Source organism: Python bivittatus, unplaced genomic scaffold (genome assembly GCF_059951505.1).
Source record: "Python bivittatus isolate LINGU-HERP-01145 unplaced genomic scaffold, Pbiv_v1 ctg000020_np1212, whole genome shotgun sequence".
Classification (NCBI taxonomy): domain Eukaryota; kingdom Metazoa; phylum Chordata; class Lepidosauria; order Squamata; family Pythonidae; genus Python; species Python bivittatus.
The window spans coordinates 108,033,714-108,054,639 of record NW_028277030.1 but is presented as its reverse complement, the minus strand read 5'-3'; the positions used below and the strand labels follow the sequence as shown (position 1 = coordinate 108,054,639).

The window sequence follows — 20,926 nt, the reverse complement described above, 5'->3', positions numbered from 1 at the left end:
AAGACTTACATCTGAGTTCAAATGTACAGGATCTCGTAACAATGATTTCAGGAGCAAGGAGTCAGCGAGATTGGGCAGTTTATCTGAACTGAAAAGAAGCTTCTAAAAGTAGTAGCAACACAAGAAAAAGGGCCTTTTCAGTGACGGTGCCCCTGCCCTACAGAGGAGCACACTTGCTTATGGTCCTTTGTGTGCTAGAGAAGCCCTTTTTATTTTCTCAGGTTCTGGGGCGTTTCTATAACTTTTAGTGGTACTTCTATATTTATCATTGCCATGTTTAGTACTGTATATTTTTATTGCCGTTATTACAGCCGCTACTGATTCTTGCTGTTGTGCTTTTTTTTAAAATGCTGCTTTAATACCGTGCAAACTTTATGCAGAGCAGGATACTGAAGGATAAATCATTTGTAGAATTGGCTTTATTGTACCCCGCCCAGAGTCACTTTGGGTGAGATGGGCGGCCAAATAAATTTGATAAATAAAAATAAATAAATAAACAGACAAACAAACACGGGAAGGTAATGGATCTGAATGCTCTCCCCTCCCCCTTGCGTGTAAAGTAGCTGGAAGATGGGGCGGTGGGCACCCTCCCACCCTGGAAAACAGAGAGGACGGGTTCACCGTGGCGGTCTCGAGCCCGGGCGTTTGCTCGTATCCTTAAAAAATGCGGCCGAGCCAGTCCCCCTCGTCCAAAGGGCCCGTAAGGAGTCGCAGGGGGAGGCTGGCTTGCAGGCCCTTTCATCCAGCCTGACCCGCGAAGGCCGGACCAGCCACACCCCGGGCGTAGGGACGCTATTATTTTCTCTCCTGGAAATGAATCACCATCGGCCCGCTTGGCTCTGAACAGCCGCCGCTGACCGGGGCTTCCCGCTTCCTTGCAGAGCGGCAGGCAGGGGGAGCGTCGCGCACTCTGCTCTCCACCCCAGAGAAGCGGCCGGGGCCGAAGGCACCATGGCTGGGATTGCCGCTAAATTAGCGAAGGACAGGGAGATCGCGCACGGGCTGGGCTCCAACTCCAAAGCCGTGAAACACTTGAACCAGGACTTTCGCACGCTGAGGGACGAGTGTCTCGAGGCGGGCAAGCTCTTCCAAGACCCCTCCTTCCCCGCCGCCGCGGCTGCCCTGGGCTATAAAGAGCTGGGGCCAAACTCGTACAAAACGAAAGGCATCGTCTGGAAGAGGCCGACGGTAGGAGACCATCTCGCAGACGCTGGCGGGAGAGAGGAGGGGGCGACCCGCAAAAGGGGGAGGGGAGGAGAGACAAGGCAGCCCAGTACCGTTGTAACGTCGCGTTTCTCTCCGATTTGGGAGGGAAGGAGAACGACGAAGGAGCCTGAATGACAAAGAACAGCCAACGAGTGGTTAATTCCTGGGAACGAACCTTTCCGTTCTTCCATCCGGATCCCCAAATTCCTGCACGAAGGAGCCTCTCTCTGGGTGTCTGAGGTCCCCACTGATCCCGTGATTAGTTCTAGGCTGCGGATCAGGTCAGGGTTGAGTTGTGCCGCAAGTCTGCACTAGGGTTGGCTGGCTTCAGCCGGTTAGGAGGACAAAACCCAGCACAAAAACCCCACCAGCCAAGACTGCTTGGGGCAAATTCGACACCACCTTTTATTTATTATTTATTAACAGTATTTGTTTGGTGTCCAATGACAGTCTCTTTGAGGGGCCTACATTAACTCTACAGGCATTTTAAAATGCCATCAAAACGAGGAGGAATATATATGCCAGCTTGTCATGCATGCAGAGTGCTGAGGAGAATGTGAAAAGTTTTGTGCCTTTTTCAGTCCTTCCTTTGCATGTTCCCAGTGGTGTACAGGATTCCTGATTATTTGGAATGTGGGATGGTTATTATTCAGGTTTAATTAAGTTGTAAGAAGGATATCCATTGTTTTTTGGATGTTCTGGAGTTAAAACTGTCTTTCCAGTATCTGGTAGCGCCTTTTCGACTAACAAACTTTATTAAAAGGCATATGTTTTTAATAAAATGTGTTAGTCAGAAAAGGTGCTACCAGATTGTTGACTTTTTTTTTTTTGCCAGCATAGACTAGCACAACTCTCTTCCTAAAAAAATCTTTCCAGTATGAATCAGTCTGACCCAAAAAAAAAAAAAAAATCAAAGTATGATGCCCCTCTGCACAGGAACAGTTCAAATGCCTACAACAAGAAACCAACAGATCTTTTACTCTCTTATCTGAAAAAGCTATGTAAAACTAAAACTCAAAGTCCGATTTATAGAGCCAGTCTGTAGCAGTGTTTCCCAAATTTATTAGAGATAATGCTGAGAAGGAATTAGGAGAATTTGAGATCTGGAAGACACTAGATTGGGGAAGAATGATTTGCATGCTACACTTACCAATTCACAGATGTTGTCATTAGCGTTTTCCTCATGGTGAAATCTTCATTGGAATAAATACCCTCATGTTAAGAGTTCCTGTGCCCTTACTGAATGGTCTCAATGATTGATAAAGTCTTCCACATTTTACATCTCAGAGATTGTTAACTGTGGGTAGTATCCACATGAGATGCCTAAGCCCTGAATTAAATCCCCACTTAGCAATCAACCTACACATTTTATTTCAATTCAGCTGGTACATCTAGGCAGTATTCATACACTGGGTTTCACTCTACACTTATGCTGTGACTTATTCCTTCTTGGATCCTCAGGAGTGAAGATAGGTCATCATTTCCTAATCTGGTGCCCTCCAGATATGTTGGACTAAAATTGCCATAGATCCCATGCTGAGTGAAAGTTAATTAAGTGGGTAGTCCAACACACTTAAGAGGGCATCTAGTTAGACAAATTTCTCCTGATGTTCTCTCCTGATGTTTCACATTCTACTTCTTTCCTCTTTCATTTGGCATAAGTAGGAAACCCATCATATTCCATTTGCACATTGCAGTTATAAGAACTGTAGTCCAACAATATTTGAAGGGCTACCCCTCACTGCCTAAACCAATTCTTCATTGCCTTGCCTGTTCTTTTTCACCAACCCTGGTACCTTAGTCTTCTCTAGATGAATTCATTGATGCATCTTCTTTACATCAGTTAACTTTACATCAATTTACTTTGTAGAAGCAGCTGTTTAAATGTTTGGATCCTGTAGTTACCAAACAGGAGTTGTTTCCTTTATGACATAGTTCTCTTTTGAAATAAATGGAATATTTGGTTTAGAAATCCAAATATATTTCCCATTGCCAGGGATACATGGGAATATGTAGGAATACACAAATACATGTACACAGACCTGCATATATAAACATTCCTGAGTGTGGATGCCAGCCAGAACTCCAGATCCCACTCAATTCACTCTTTGAGGGTGAAAAGGCAGTTGAAGAAAATGCAGGGCTGTTTATTCAAAGAGCTGGATTTACAGAGTCAGTACAAAGTTTGCTTTGCTGCAGGTTTTACATCAGGTTGTAGGTGCTCAAATTTCAGTTTAGTTAATCCAGAAGAATCTGTGTGCTTTTCTAAGAGCTAGCAAAATCAGCAGAAAACTACATAGATTATGTTAAAGCAAAAAATAAAATAAGGAATAAGACCATACCTGTCCATAGCCCCCTCCAAGGGGAGAGACTCATCTGAGAAGATTGACATTCACCAAAGCCTCTTGGATAGGGACACCTGGAAGAACTTTCCAAAGTATGCCACTTCCAAACTGGTATACGCATCCTCCCGTAGTTGCCAATATTTCTTGGTTTTTAGAAAAGGAACTTGAGATGCATTTTTTTAATTTGGCTTTTCAATGTTTTGCATATTAATGTTTTTTGGATGGTTGTAATATTAGTTTTAATAGCTTTATTCTTATTAGGGTTTTCTTTGGTTAATGTTAATAATAATAATACCTTGCTGTAATGCTTGAGTGGTCCTGTTCAGGTTACATAAACAATGGCATTCATAGCCAGAACATAGGAAATAAAAGTGAATTATGTTTACTTCAATGATGTGAAAAGCTTCATTTGCAGTTTCATTTGTTTAAACAGAATACTTTGTCTTCTGTGAGATTTAGCTAAGTCAGCTGACTGAAGTCTTTATTATTTATGTCGAGAAATATAATCTCAGCATCTCATGGACGCTGATTTCACAGCTCAGGAGCTCCATAAATAAAACATAAACTCGCCTTTCAACTGAGATTGACTTCTGATGATTGGATCCATGTAGGATTATTTACAATGTTATGGAAGTGGTGCCTTTTCAAGATTTTTTTTTCCAAATTTCCACTCTAACAACAACCCTAGAATACCCAAGCAATCTGCCATCCAAGTATTAATCATATCCTTAAAACAACAGAAACAACAACTCTAAGACAAACTCTAATTTGTCCTTTCCTTATTTTGCCAGGAATTGTGTTCCAATCCTCAGTTTATTATTGGAGGTGCCACCCGGACTGATATCTGCCAAGGGGCTTTAGGTAAGACATGTTCTGTATGGCTTCATGAAGCAGCCTTACCACTTTGTCTGCATTGCTGAAGATGCCCTTTCTGGACCTGATGTATTCTGTTCTGTGCAGCATGCATTCCAAGTTCTTCACTGCTTCTAATGTATTTCTCCTGCTCCTAATGTGCTTCTCCTTTTTCTGTGCATTGTATTGTTGATGGTAACCAAAGAGCTGACTGTGAACTTGGAGGGTTTTGCTGTACCTTAATTCTAAACATTAAGGAATTCCTGAATTCAGCAGTTGCTGAGAGTAATCTTCGTGAATGGGGAGAGTCCAGCTAAGCCAGCTTCTGGGATGGCTGTTGCCTGCTTTCCGCCTTCTTTCTTTAGAGATCTTTCCCAAATATGGTTGGGCTTCCACAACAAGCTGGACTGCAAACTACCCACCTCATTTTAGTGTAATCTGACACGTAAAAATCAAGTTATCCAGTATCTTCTCTCTCCGTCCATTTGCTTGAATAGGCTGCTAACCTGCATCAGTTTACTCAGGAGGAAGTTGTATTGAATCCTGCTCAGATTATTGCAAAGTATTTGTTGTGGAACTACCTTTGAAAACTGTTCAAAAATTTCAGTTCAACTGAAGTGCAACTAAACTGGTAATTAATACATTTTTATATAATTCTTTGAGAAGAATGAGGAAATGGGCCACAAAATAATAAGTAATAAACATAAGATATAGAAAGCAGATTCTGGTTGAATGTTAGCAAAACGTCTTAATGATAAGAGCATTTTGGCAATGGAACCAATTACCCAGACTCATGAGGGGCTGTCCTTCACTGAATATATTCAAGAAAAGGGTGGACTACCAAGGGTTAGAAACCAATTGCTACAAGAAGCACAGGGTTGGATTTGATGGCTAAATGAGCCTTCCAACTCTATGATTCGGTGAGTCCAAATATGTTTCATCTAGCCTTAAGATGGTGTATGGAGCTTCTGTTCCACTTCAAAATGTCAAACCAGCCGCACTAGAGAAATGGACCATATCTTAGTCACCTATATTCTGGTTATATCCAGATCAGATTACTGTTTTTTACATGGGGTAGTCTTTGAAGATAGTTCAGAACCCTTATGGAATGAAGTGTAAATATCCTATCAGCTGTATTAGCTGCCTATTTTCAGGTCTGAATTATTTTGAAGAACCACTGGCACTTGTAGAATGTTGCCAAGGTTTTAAGAACAGTGTCATGGGCACACTGAGAAAGTCAATTGTAAATGGTGACTAGTAAAGACAAACCTATTTTAGTAGTGGCTCTATCTTTGCAGCTCTCACCCCAAATAATGACATAGTAGTTATTAAACAAACCTTACTTTAAAAACTAGTTTGTTTCAGTCTACTTTCTGTTAAGAGAGCTGTGAATAAACTGATTTTTTAGAGTTTTAACAAAATCATTGGAACTATTTTACTTTTTTACTGTTTCATTATTTTAATCACTTTTTATAAACTGCCTTGGCAGAGTTGTGCCATGTAAAACAGTATCCATGTACTACAGATGAAGTCCACCATTCTCTTTCCATAGTGACGAACATGACTGTGCTGGGAAGCTCATAAACAGGAAGAAGAATAATCGCTATCTCCTTTTGTTGTTCCCTAGCAAATAATGCAGATGCTGTATATGTTCTCAGAACATGGGGAGAGTCTATGTCCATTATGATTTGTAGCCAGCCATTATCTTCCACAAATTTATCTATGTGCTTTTTTGCTTCTCAGCCCTTTGAGGTAGGCCAGGTCAGGAAACGGACAGACACCACAAGGCCTACTGCAGTTCTACTTTATTGTTGTAGGATTTAGTAACAGAATCTTAAAAACCTGACAGAGTCTCACTCTGCTCCCTCTTATACTAAAGAGAATCAAGCTGGGGTTATTTTGAATTTCTTTCTTACCCCCTCTTCCTTGCCAGGGCTAAGTGGATGTTTACCTGACCATTCTTGCATTCCTACTTCAAAGTTAGCTTCTCCACGGTGTCTTGAGTTGATGGCCATTGCCAATATTAAAATGTCTTAATTTGGCTTCTTTTTGCTATATATTGTACAGTACACAAAAAGTCACAATGTGCACAGTTATTTGTTGGAGGAATGTGTGTTGGGAATGCATGCTTAAGCCCTGTGCCCTCCAGCAACCAGCGTTGTTGATGAAAATGCATAGTTGGGCTATATATATGACTATTTGATTGAATGCAGTTATTGTCTCTGTGGGATTGGGAACCCAGATTTCATGCTGTCCAGTCCCATGTAGATCGTAAACATAAGATTTGTCTTATAAACACTGTGAGATGTAACTGTTTTTACATGTTCACGTGTAAGATAGCTATGTTCAGTTAAGAAATGTAAGATAAGGATTCTCTATCTTAGAACCCATGAACATTCCAAGCATTTTTACATTTCCATATATAAGAACTAAAAAAATTGATTTTTATGACTGAAAACCTGCTTTGAGTACCCTAAATTAATAACTTCTTATTGAGGTTTTCTAACTTTGCAATTCTGCCACTTGTGAGTCATCTGATGAAGTGAGCTGTGGTTCATGAAAGTGTGTACCTTTTAATAAAATAGTGAATCTGAAAAGGTGCTACCAGACTCCTTTTGATTTTTGGATAAGATTGTCTAATGTGGCTCTCCTCCTACAAGAGGAAATTATGAAGATCAATTCTTTCTTCAAGACCCAAGTGCTTAGACTTAACGTAGGGATGCTGGATATGAAGCCCTAAGCATTTTGTTGACATTCCAGTTGTTTTCTTACCATGGTGCTTATATTATGCAGCACAAACATGCACAGACTCAGATTTGCAGAGTCAGAAAGGCCATGGAAAAATAAAATTGGCCATTTTGAATCCATAAATTCAACTCTGACAAAAGGTTCTTTTGACGGGTATACTAATGAATTGCACTAGTGGCTCCAAATATTGAAGTAGTGAAAAACTACCAGCGTTCTTTACGTTGGCCAGTTAGTATTCAGTAACCACAAGGTCCCTATCCCTGAACTTTTAAATTGAACCACCAAAATGTCTCTCTAGGCAAGTCTATAGAACCTGAAATAGTGGCTCAGAGAGAAACCCAGTGCCTGCTCCCCCATCCTGCTACCAAACTGTGGTAAGAAGAGACTGCAGTCCTGGCCACTAGTTTATCCTGGCTGGGAATCTTGGAAGGTATAGTTCCAATACAGAAAGATGACACCAGATTTCAGACAACGAATAAGGGGATGGGAGGCTACTCAACACGCATAGTTGATAATAACTTTCATCCTTCTAGTCCATTGGTTACTTTGACAGAAGAAAATTGTGATATGCATCACAATTCTGCCCAAACTTGTTTCCTAAAAATGGTAATTGTTCAATCTATGTTTTCATACATACACACATATCCATTTCCTTTCAGAGTTAGCCATGTTATGCAGAGTGCAGAAAAGGAATAAAAAATAGCGAGGCAAGAAATTAAAAGCATAAGATATGTAAAAGAGAAAGAAATATAGCTGAAACCTAGTTTATAACAATACATTCACAAATACCCCTCCGTCCCTTTTTATCCTGCAAACCACCCTTGTTTCTATCACAACCATATACCACTTCATACATTGCCTTTTATTCTTTTAACTTCTCGCTTCTTCTTTTTTTCATGATCTCATCTACACCATCCAACCATGAGCTTCTTGGTCTTCCCCTTCCTCTCAACCAATTCGTTCTCCTTATATTTGTTTTGCAATTCAATCCTCATTTATTCTCTGTATAATGAAACAGTCTCAATGTACTTCTTTTGTACTAGTTCTTTTTTTTAATCAGTCCACATTCATTCAACACACATTCATTCTTGATGTGATCTCTTCTTGGTTTACCACAGATGCTTTTTGGTACCTCATTTTCACTTGTATTCATATCTTAATTTACATTTAGGTTTCTCTTGATATGCCCCACTCTCACTTCCATACAACAAAGTAGGCAGAAGCATGCTCTTATACACAGCGATTTTTGCTTCTTCTGACAGTCCGTCCTGCAGCAGACCACACACTACTTACTACCTATCTATCAGCATTTGCACATCTTAAAATCTCTCTATTTTTATATTTTCAGTAAACATTCTACCAAGGTACACAAATTCATCTACTTGCTGCATTTTTTGCCATTTATGTGTCAAACACCAGTATTTGGGGATTTGATATATCAGTTTTCAGATCCATACTCCTCATTGCATCACCTAATTGATCTGACAGTAGCTGCAAATCAGTGGTAAATTCTCCTTCACTAAAGGTCTTCAAACAGAAGCTGGAATTTCATCTGTCAGAGATGTTCTACTGGATCCTGTACTGATCAAGAAGTTGAACTAGATGATCTCTGAGATAACTTTTAACTCTATGATTCTAATACCTTTCATCATTTTTGTAGCAATAATTCTCTTATATGCATTTTCCCTCATTCACAGCCTCCTTCACTTTATTATTCTATCAAGCATCCTTTTTGATATATTCCATTAGTGTAACTCTATGCACTTCTGTGGCATTCCATAATATAATACTTTTCACTTTGTTCCATGCAACTTCCACATCCTCTTTCATTATTTTCACTTTCTATTCATTCTATTGCATGATTAATCTGGATATTTTTTCATACTGGGCTTATACTTCCTCTTCCTTCAATCATTCTATTTTCATTCTATTTTCATTCTCATTTCTTTCACTTTTTTCCTTTTCTTTCCTGCCTGTTTTTCCCCAAGATCCACTCTTGATGCTACCAAATAATGGTCTTAGGCTCCCATCACCCTTATATTTTTAAGTAATTCTTTCAATATTTTGTTGTAAGCAATCTACTCAATGATATTTTTTAGATTTATATCAAAACAAGCAGACCTTTCTTTTAGCAGATACTTGCCAGTTATCTTTCTCATTCATTCTTGGGTTTCCAAACAGTCCAGTCATCTTTACTGTCTTGTCGCAGTCTCGCCCACTTAATTGTGTGAGAGAATAGGAGAAGCAGAGAAATTCATCTCTGCTTCTCCTATTATCACTGTTCAATGGAGCATAACTTGCACTATCAGCAGCTTGTGGATTCTTACTTTCATATTAACTAAAACAGCCTAGATGACACCAATTCATATTTTCTTTCTTACACTTCCATTGATAGCAAGTCTACACCTTCACTTCCCTGCATATATTCATTAATTCCTTTGCACAAGATTAGGCCACCTTTATTCAGATCTATTACACCCTTCCCCTTTCTCTTAGTTTCACGACATACAACAGCTTTATTCTTCCTTTCTTCGTTTCATTCCTTAATACTTGTTCTTTATCATTTATTCTTCAACATGTATTAAATAATCTACAATATTTTATTTAGAGTTTATTAGAATTATAACCTGTCTTTATTTTTGAACATACAGAATGCTCCTGCCTCCTATTTTCCCTACAGCAACCCACTATGGGGTGTGTTGGTCTGAGAGAAAGAGACTGCCCATCATGGTTTTGGTCAATCAAGGCTTTTGCATAATGTTTTTAAGTAAGCTGGAGAAAGGTTAATAGTCTTAGTTGTTGCCATGCCCTATGCAGCATTCCCTACTAATATTAAGGACAGTACGAGTCAGTTTTGGCACATTTTGACCGGTATGCTATATACAACCAGTTTTATCCAAGCATGTTCCCACTTTACTGTGCAATTAGGATCTCTAATCTAGAGAGTATGTAGCTTGCAAGCTGAGATACTGTTGCCTACATTCCATCGACTGAGAGAGTTAACTAAGTTATGCAGTGAGCTGATGGACTCAGGATTTATCTAGGCTTTCTTCCTAGAGCATTCCACTCAAAAAAGCTATTAGACCCTTGACCTTACTTCCCCTCTTTTCCGTATAGTGATTATCAGTCCCACTGCCCAGTTTCCCATTGGATGTGATAGGATGATCTTGAGGGGCAATATTGCATTTGCCAAATAGCATCTTCTGCTTACCATTAAAAAAAAATAGGAATGGGAGAATAAACCATGGGAGTAGTTAAATTGGTAGAGGCAGTTTAGAAAGTTTTGCTACTTCAACCTGTTCAATTTCAAACGAAAGAAAAAGAGGGAGGGAAAGAAACAAATACGTGACGATGCTATCAAGTCTCCCCCGTAAACATGTTCCCTCTGTAGCAGGGTTCCTCAACCTTGACCACGTGAAGGTGTGTGGACTTGAGCTCCCAGAATTCTGGGAGCTGAAGTCCACACAACTTCACGTGGTCAAGGTTGAGGAACACTGCTCTATAGACAGTCTTAGTGAGTAAAGCGAAGGTCTTCACAGTATGGTAGCATGACACCATTATAGAAAAAATATTTCTTTTTCTTATGCAAATATGCTCTTTTACAGAGGAGACATCTGCCCCCTCCCACTCAGAGGGAAACTGTTTAAAGGCCATTGCTGTGATACCATGGCAACTTCTTTTGAAAAATGTATAAATACTAAACATGTTTTCTCTATGAAGACACCATTGGTTTCCTTCCTCTTGCTCTAATGATTCATTACATCCAATGAACTAAGCTTCCTGGCTATATGCAACCATCCACCAATAAAATAGACATTTAGCTATATTAGAATTTTGGGGAAGAACACTTCTCAAAATATACTAATGAATACCCAGAGAGGATTCTTTAAAAACCAAGCTGTATGAATTCTAGTTTGCAAGAAGCTTGCTAAATCTTTTATATGGAAATTATAAATTTGATTTGGCCTGTACTACAAAGTAATTGTGAGACCTAAAATGTGGTAAAAGATAATTAATGACAACTATTTTATAATACATGTTATATAAAAAAGTAGTTTGAAATGTGAAGTGCCTGGTTTCCTTATAGTATCATGATGAAATATTGGTGCTATTATGGCTCCAGTGTGCCCAAATAACATACTTGTTCAGACCTCTGTAATGCTACAGGCAGAATTGGGCTCTAAGGCAGCAATCCTAGTGGGAGACAGAGTGGGAGGAGACTCAGATTTTGAGAAGCTCCTCTTTGCAGACAGAGTGCTCTGTGGAAGGTGAAGGAGGTCTACCACCAGAGACCACCAGTTTGCTCATATCAATGAAAGATTCAGGAGGCCTTTAATCCAGAGGATCCAGAACTCTTAAACTGCTGACCCACAACTGAAAAATGCAAATATTATGCCAGTTTTAACACAGGCATTCTTTTTTTTTTCTTGTGGTAATGTCAAGAAGGGCTTTAACAAAGCTGAACTGTAGGGGAGAAGATGTTTCTTCTACATTGGCAGGGCTCAAAAAGTACTGGTTATTCTGCTAGGGATTCTCCCTCTCTAGAGTCATAAGGTTGCTTTGATCACCTCACTGGCTTACCTGGAGATTCAACCTTGATTCATGTGATATTATAGCAACCTGGGAGTTGCAATCCATTGCCTCAGAGTGTATGCTGCTATGATAATGGCTGGATAGAGGAACCTTCTAGATGGACTAAAAGGCCTAGTTCTTTCTCATAGAAATATCTACAGGGAAGATGATGCTGAAATAACAAAAAATTACCTTGGGTTAATTTACCTTTATCCTTTGCTTCTTTTCATTAGTACCACAACAGATATATGGACCTTGCCAAAGAAACTAATACAAATGTCTTGACTGCAGCAGCATAGAAGCCAAAAAATTAATTAATTAATTAAGTCAATAATCTGTATTACTGAGTTAGTGTATTCAAGCATTTCCCACTTCACTCACCTTCCCAGAGAGACTGAATAGCTGACCAGAAGGCAAGGGCAAGGCAAGACAAAGCAGAAGCACATCTAAGATAAATTATGCTAATCCAGGTCAAGAGTTTCCAGTCAAGGAATCAGATGAGAGCACAAAGGGGTGAATAAACAGAGATGTTGCACCAATAACAACCAGGCAGCAATGTAGCCATTTATTAGCTGCCCTTATTCTCCAAATGTTCCTGGATTATCAACAGGGTTCTGATCCAGGACACAAACTGATTCTTATTTCCTTTTTAAAGGAGAGCTATGCAATAGGAAGCTTGTGCTACTGTAAGAGACTGTGGGTACCAGGTGGAAGAGGAATTCATTGGGTTCAGGAGGTGGGGGTAATAGGAAGGATATGTTTCAAAGAGACTTTACCTTAATTGGCTTGCTATAAATCTGCCTGGGAACTTAACCAAATCTTGAACAGTCTTCAAGGTGGTTTTTATCCCTGGCAAGCATTAAAGATGCCTTTCTGAAATCTGTATCATTCTTGCTTTTTGAGTTAGCCAGCTGTTGGAGCTTGTTAGCTAACAATTGTGTGACGCAGCTTCTGATTTGGTCCTCATTTGGGTCTTGCTACCATCTCTACTTCTGGGATTCTAGTAAGGTGTGAGTCCAATTGTAGGCATTTAATTCCCTGGCACTACATTTTTCTTTATGTGGCTGTTCTCCAGGGTGACAGTTTCAGGATGTCTCTTTAAGTATACTGTACCCTCTTGTTTCTGGGATCAAGTCTTCATTTCCTACATCTAACTCTGAGCATAGAGATGAAACATATACTAAATGTTTTGGAGGGTAGAACCTATATTAAAGTGCAACTGATTGATTATGTGCCATCAAGTCAATGTTGACTCTTAGCAACCACATAGATTGACTTTCTCCAGGATGATTGGTCCCCAGCCTGGTCCTTCAGGTCTTCTAACAGTGCACTCATTGCCATTGTAAGTATGTCCATCAATCTTACTGCTGGTTATCCTCTTCTGTTTCCTTGCACCTTTCTCGGAGTCTTTGCATAATGTGTCCAAATTTTAATAAGGACATTTGTACTTAAATAAGAACAATGAATTGATTTATTCTATGATCCCAAAGTCATTTTATATACATTTTAACCCATTGCTTACGCCTGTGCCCCTGCTGTGGGGCAGAATGTTATCCAAAGTGGAAGTGCAAAATTGTTCTTTATTCAAGGCAAACAGACTCTTAAATAACAGTTAAATGTCTGTAGAAGAGCAAAAAGAAAGAAAAAGGTGGGGAGAAAGTTGTTGTGAAATCAAATCAATACTGTTACATGATTGTTTACCTCTGTATACAGACTGTTCCAACTGTATTGCCATGTTTGCCCTGAAGCACAACCAGCATGCAGTGCCTGCCACGATGCTCACCTTGCATTAAATATAAAATCAAAGAAGCCTGTTGTCTGTGATTGGTTTAGCTGAGTAAAGCAAAGTCAACTGTCCAGTCCCAAGAATGTTTATGGGAGAGGAGCACATATGCAGGAGTGGCATGCTTAAGTGGCATGCTTAAGATCAAAGCAGAACTGCATTGAATGGGATGGGGACCAGAATGTTGCTGGCTTAGCCACTGATTTTTGATGGGTTCAGGTTGTTGTGACATGGAGGCCTTTGGTTCCCTAGGAGGCTGTTGTTGCCTGCATAATCCCTGATAGGTATTTCTAGCAATGTAGGGTGGGAGTGAGGTGTCTGCTGTTTTCAATAATTTTGGGGGATATTTCTGGAGCTTTTCCTATCCAACCCAGGTAGAGCATATTTTGGATATAGTGTCTGTTCTCACGGACATAGCAGTGGCAGTCTTTATCTGGCATTGTTAGAACAAGAGTGAACTGAAAACCCCAATATATACCAATGGAGCCAAGGGCAAAAGACATAGAACTGAAGCATTATTTGTTTTGACTACCAGAACTGAATGGGGCTCATTGTCCCTCTGAATAAAAATCTACTCAGCGTCATTCCAGGCTTTTTTCATTTCTGCTGTACAATTTGGCAGCTGATGTTGTTACACCCTGTTGATCTTCTGCAAATCAGTCAATAGATTCTATTATGTTTTCTTCTTATCCCTAAACAAGATGATTGCTCTGGATGGGTCAGTAGGACTCAAATTTCCTAAATGTTGTTGTCTGTCTTTAATTAGCATTTGGTTTTATTTTGGTTTTTTCAGGAGACTGTTGGCTTCTAGCAGCCATTGCTTCTCTCACTTTGAATGAAGAAATTTTGGCTCGAGTGGTTCCCAGTGATCAAAGCTTCCAAGACAGATATGCAGGAATCTTCCACTTCCAGGTATCACAGAGTCTGGTTTTCTGCTGTTTCACTGAGGCAAAATTTACTGGAAGAACAGAAAGAGGCCTTTTAGATATAATTTCTTCCCAGGAAGGTCATGATGCTTTCATAGCACTTTCTTAGCAATGTTTTTCAAGTAATTCCCCATTTACAAATACTGATGAGATATAAACTTTCTGGAAATGTTGAAGACACGAAGTGGAAGGGGAGGGTAAAATTTTAAAAAATGTTGGAAAAGTATACATAAGTATAGTGCTTTGCATAATGTACCCCAAAGAGAACTACAGTGATAGGTATGTATGTATATCTAGTCAAGGCCTAGTGACATGAGCTGGAGCCATGCTATTGGTCAGCAACACTGGTTTGAAGTTCTGGAATGGTATAACAGAAATAAAGTTAATTTAGATTTGATAAGAAAAACACTATCGCATATTTTACTATATGCCTCTGTATTTGCATACAGGAAACATAGTAAAATCTGTCAACGGTAGAATAGTTATTGGAGGATGTGAGTTCCCCATCTCTGAAGGTTTTAAGAAGGGCATGGACAGCCACATCTCACGGATGGTTTAATTAGTTTTCCTGCATATTGCAGAAAGTTGACTAGATGATGCTTGTAGTCCCTTCCAGCTCTACATTTCTATGGTTATATTATGTGTTTCCATTGTTCTTGTGAAAAACCATATTCCTTGCCATCCAGAACAATCTTCCCAGCCTCCAGAACTTCCAGCCAGCATTGCTGACCTAAAGCATGGCTCCAGTTCATGTCATTAGGCCTTGATTGGATTGTTTTTTTTCTCCTTTCAGTTCTGGCAGTATGGAGAGTGGATAGATGTTGTTGTTGATGACCGACTGCCTACCAAAAATGGAGAACTACTTTTTGTTCATTCAGCAGAGGGGAATGAATTCTGGAGTGCCCTGCTGGAGAAGGCCTATGCCAAGTAAGTGAAGATTAAGAACATTATGCTACTTAATGCAAACTTTAGAAGCCTTCTCTTATTTTATACTGGATTTTCTTACCATTAGTGAAATCCAAAACTAGGGTATATACAGGTGGGCAGGCTTATGGCTTTGAGGATCTATCTACTATGTTTGGACCCCAAATCTGCTAGCTTGAACCTGGCTGAAAAGAACGAACTTAGAATGAAAGAATTCAGAGCCTAGAAATTTGTTCTGACTAACAAAACTAAACAGGGTTCACAATCCTTGGATACATAGCTCTATTTCTAATATCCCTTCTCCCATACCTTTTTAATTTTGGAAGTATAATCTAGCTTCCTATTGTTTCTCCTGCTAATATTCTGCAAATCTCCTATGGAAGAATACAGATAGTACATTTTAATGACACAACATTTTTTAAGATAGTAATAAAACCAGCGTATTCAGTATCCATTAATCTTTTCTCTCTTTGTAGCTGTGAGCTACCCTGAAAAATGTTGAAAGAGAGGGAGAGGGAGAGACCTACCTACCTGACTATCTAGGAGAGCTTTCGTGTCCCAATAGGGATAATATGCTTTGGTCTGCATTTCTAAGCAAACTGCCCTCATTTGTATTTTCTGGATTAATATATGAACCAAAATATGGTTATCTTTTGGATGGCCCTCTTCTTTATCATTTGTGATACAGTTTTCAGCTCAAAAATCATGTGAAAGGGCTTATGTTTAAGAAAATTGTAAAAATAGATGTTGTTTGAAAAAGAAAATTTTAGTGATTTAATATAGATTAATCTTACACTGAGTAGAAAAATATTGATTTGCCCATCCCTATTCCCTGTTGTACTTCTGTGGAAAGCTTGCTTTAGCTAAACTTTGCCCATATTCCTTTTAAAAACATTCGTTTCTGACTTTCACAATCCATGGCATTTATTTGGAGCCAGAACAAGAGTACAATAGCATAAAGTCATACCATAACATCAGGGGATACTGGATGCATAGTTTAATATGACATAATAATTGATACAGGCCAAGTATGTCATTAAATAAGTGAAAGAACCCTTTGTGACAGAGTCCCCATGTTGATGTTTGACTTTTCATGAATGAAAAAAGAGATAGTGTTAGACACCAAAGTATGGGGTTCCATCTCTGTTAAGATCAGATTTCAAAGATAGAGATACTAAATATTAAAAGTTTCGGTTGCATTTTTCACAGAGTGAATGGTTCCTATGAAGCTCTTTCAGGGGGAAGCACTACTGAAGGCTTTGAGGACTTCACTGGTGGAATTGCAGAGTGGTATGAGCTGCAGAAAGCACCACCAAACCTATTCAAAATAATCCAGAAAGCTCTTCAGAAAGGTTCTCTCCTTGGGTGTTCTATTGATGTAAGTTAATGCTATATTCTCAAAGCTCTTTTGAATGCAGAGGAATTGTTTGACTGATGTAATTGATAATGACATGATGACAATTTTCTTGCTAGAACAGAAACTGTGCCTAGAAACTGAAAAATCCATAGCTCTTCCCTTCTTTAAGAATGGAGGTACAGCTTTAAAGTGGACCAGCCTTGTCTGCTACAGAGCAAGAAGAGGCCAAGTGTGCTGTGCTAAAAGCATGAAAGGACCATGTCTTCCCCCATCATTACTATGCTGCTTAGCCTCTCTTGCAGCAAATAAATGGGTTGATGAAGGCTACAGCTGAGGAGTACAGAGTCAGCTGCTGCTTTGTAGTATCTAGGCATCTTCCTGCATTTGGAGACCCTCTCAAGTAAACACTAAGCCCAAAATCTTCTAATAACGATAGTGATTGAGCAGAACTAAGCAATATTCCTGGAAATCTTCACTGGAAGGGTTGAAAGTAGAGAGTGAACCATTTTAATTTCTGGCCAACCAGCTCAGCTGATAAGAAAGAAGCAGATATATAATGAAGTAAAGCAACTGACTCAGTAGTGAATTCTGAGCAAACACTAAAGCAACTAAAGCATCCAAATAGGGGATATTGTTAAACTGTTCCTCTGTCAGCATTAAACATTGCTAGCATGAGCATTCAGATTTTGTTTTCCCCTTTGAAAGCATTCTGAATCCAAATGGATTAGAAATCTCTGATTGCGTGGCAGAAAATTATCTGAGGTAATGCAGAACAGGTCTTTTGGTGATTTCAACATATACCCGTGGCCTCTCTTGCCAGTCCTGGCTCTTTGTAAGCTCTGATGCACATACAGATATTCTCAGCAAGAAGGTTTCCTTATTTACTTTAGTGGCAATGATGACTCTTCACTTGGATGTCTCAGCATACAGTAATTGTTTCCAGAACTAGACCAAATGGAGAAGCTTTGACTTTTAAGGGGTCTTCCTCAATATTAAGGCCAATTATCAAGGAATGATTTATTGCCTATGTATATTTCTCTGGTGTTGTCTCCAATGAGCCCCTCTACTCTCTAAATTTTATCATACTGTAAATTAGGCTAAGAGAGTTCATATATAATATGCTAAGCCCCAAATCACGGTTTACAAGCTACACTGGCTGAGTTCATCCAATATATTGAGCTAAAGTATGAACCCAGCCAGTGACTGCTTTAAGTCAATAGCCAACCTTTACAGTTGTGATAACATCAGATTTGAAAGCATGTCTCTAAATAGGGAGCTACCCATGTACATGTAAACATGACCTCAGAGTTTCATCTTAAAATGCAGGAGGAGCACAAAAATGAGAAGGATGGTGAATCCCTACCATGTCTGGGCTACATTTTCTACTCACATTATCCATGTACTATTCTCAACAACGTTTCTGCCAGGAAATATGTTTTTTAGAACTGAAACCCAGTTGGGGAAAATAATCTAGGGCCTGGGCCAACTGTGACACAAGGAAAGAATTGGCTGGCTGATGAGAGCTTGTCTTTGACATTGTGGCCTTTCTGGTTGTCCATGTGATTAGGGCAGATATATGTTGAAAACCTCTTGGGTGCTACCTGGAGTGAAACACATGTAGTTTCACTCCAGGTAGGGAACTGATCTGGAAGTTTCCTTCACACCAAGTAAAACACACTGGTCAGGATACTCTCTCTGGCTTATAAGAGGTTAAACTTCTCAAATAAAAACAATGAAGAGCAAATGCCAAAATAGGAAGGTTGTAAACATTTCCTTTTTTTCTTGCTGCCAAAATTAATGCTAGTGGTTTGTGAGCTTCAGGCTTGAAACTGATAGGCTGGCCCCTTTTCAATAAGGTTTTAATGAAATATGCAGATGGCCTGATAGGGGACTTTTTTTCGAACAAATGACAAACATCGCAGGAAGGAACTTTAGCAATGGCTCAAAGGGTTTTGAAAAATAATCTCTGCATTTTAGAATGAAATAATGCATTTTGAAAGAAGTACTTTAATGAAAGGAGAAGGCTCAAGGATAAAAAAATCAAAGTAAGGATGCAAATCTTTGATAGGTATGTCTGGAAGATGTGGTCTAAATAATATCAGTGCAGCAGCAGGTGCACTAATTTCTCCAGGGATAAGAATGGAATCACTCTTTTATTCTTTTCAGGAAGGGAGAAACAAGGTTTTATCCACTTTACTGCACAGTGCAGACATTTCCAAATTCCAGTAATGCAAACCAGTAAGTTTACATTGAAAATTCACTCATCGCTGGCTTGTTTTTTGTGTCCCTTGCTAGAAAACGTCTTGCATCTCAAGGCAAAACTACATTACAGGTAGTCTTCGAGTTGCAACAGTAATTGGGACCAGAATTCCCATCGTTAAGTGATGCGGTTGTAAAGCACGACATCATGTGACCGCATTGCTTAGTGACAGCAATCCCGGCAGTCCCCGTTGCTGTTGTTATCTCACCAGTTGTTAGGTGAGAACCCACCCTGATCCAAGCCATTCTTGGTAAGATAAGGGACTGCTTCCTCTTCAACTCCCCCCACCCACCTATCTCTCCCCCATCTCTGCCCTTTTGGTCACCCTGCACTCTGCCACCTCTATCGCCCTGTCACCCCCAGCTGACCTTCACCTTCTTCTTCCTCCCGCTGCTGATAAGGAGCACCCGGCCTGGTCCTTTGCAAGGCAGCTGCTGGCCACGCCAGGCCTTCTTCCCAAGGCCATGCACAGCCTTGTCCAAATCGTGTGTGGCTTTCTTGCGAGGGTTTGGAAGGCTTCTAAAAGCTTCCTCGGGAAGAAGGCCTGGCACAGCTAGCAGCTGCCTCATGAAGGGCCAGGCCAGGCGCGCCTCATCAGCAGTGGGAGGAAGAAGACAGCGATGGTCAGCTGGGAGCGGCAGAGTGAGCGGATCGCAAGGCGAGAGGAGTGCAAGGCTGGCAGAGTGGTGGAGTGCAAGGCAGTCTAAAGGGCAGAGATGGTGGGGGGAGATAGGTGGGGGGTTGAAATGCCCCTGCGATCATAAGTGCAGGTGGGCTGCCAAGCACCCAAATTTTGATCATGTGATTGCAAGAGTGCTGCAACAGCCATAACTTCAGGGACCAGGCATAACTGCCATTTGTTCAGCACCGCAGTAATTTTGAAGGGTCGCTAAATGAATGGTCATTAAGTAAGGACTACCTGTATTGTCATACCCATTCTGATGTTGTGCTAAACCATTTTTAATCCTGATTTACCAAATAAATCACAGCAGGCTGAATATATATGGCATATGCCATGGTTTATAGAGCCAAACAGGTAAGTTCTAATAGCATTTTAAGCCAAAATCAAACAAACCACATTATGGCTTAGCATGGTGTTGCAACCCATCTCTGCTTCTGATCCGAAAGTCTTCATTAGTCCTTAGGACTAGTAACTATGTAAAGCTGGCCCTCTTTCTAGTTGATACTGTATCCATAGCATTACCCAATTAGGATTGGTCCTATTGCTGTCTTAGTTTTCTAGGTAAATAGAACTTAATTTCTTCATGTTTCTAGATCACAAGTGCTGCTGAGACTGAGGCAGTCACAACACAGAAGCTGGTCAAAGGGCATGCATATTCTGTCACAGGAGCTGAAGAGGTAACTTCTCCAATTTGGAAAAGGGAAAGATGAGTGTTGGTTCTGGATATGATATGCCCATGAACCAATTTTGTATCCAGTGCTCTGATGTTTCTTTTGCTCAAGTGGTTGTTCTGTGAGATGGTTGAGTGTGCTTCCCTCTTGTGGCTGCATGGTTTCACAACGGTCAGTTGCTTCATTTAACCTGAAGAGATTTTTGTGTAGCTTATGTAATTTGCATCATGATGTCTCATACAAGTTTGTGTTATTTGTGCAATGACACTATGATTCACGTACCATCCTTTCCCCCCTTGCCTCTCCCCACAGATGCCCATGTACACACTATCAGTAAACAAGCCAATGTACATTTAGCTTTTTTGCCAAGAATTGCATGAGAAACTGTAATTGGCCTCACTCCCATTAGAGAGCAGTTTATTTCACTGTTATAAAGTAACCTCTTGCAGTCTCCTTGCACAATGGAAATCTGGGTGGATTCATTTCCAAGGTTCCAGGGACTGAGCTCACTGAACAGAGAAATAGGGAAAAGGAAACAGAAGTTTGAGATAAAAATTGAAAAGAGAGTCCCTAATAAATTCTGGGTGCCCCACTGTTTGC

The 20,926-nt window shown here is 40.0% G+C and overlaps 1 protein-coding gene across 1 annotated transcript in view; it reads left to right on the top strand.

Moving 5' to 3' along the window:
- The first annotated feature begins 718 nt into the window (after nucleotides 1-718).
- CAPN2 (calpain 2) overlaps nucleotides 719-20,926 on the top strand; it is a 43,531-nt gene continuing 23,323 nt past the window's right edge. Inside the window, exons 1-6 of the mRNA XM_007426284.4 lie at nucleotides 719-1,188; nucleotides 4,343-4,412; nucleotides 14,300-14,418; nucleotides 15,226-15,359; nucleotides 16,566-16,734; nucleotides 20,249-20,332. Of these exons, the coding sequence (XP_007426346.1) occupies nucleotides 952-1,188; nucleotides 4,343-4,412; nucleotides 14,300-14,418; nucleotides 15,226-15,359; nucleotides 16,566-16,734; nucleotides 20,249-20,332 (813 nt within the window). The 5' untranslated portion in view covers nucleotides 719-951. The remainder of the gene's footprint in view (nucleotides 1,189-4,342; nucleotides 4,413-14,299; nucleotides 14,419-15,225; nucleotides 15,360-16,565; nucleotides 16,735-20,248; nucleotides 20,333-20,926) is intronic.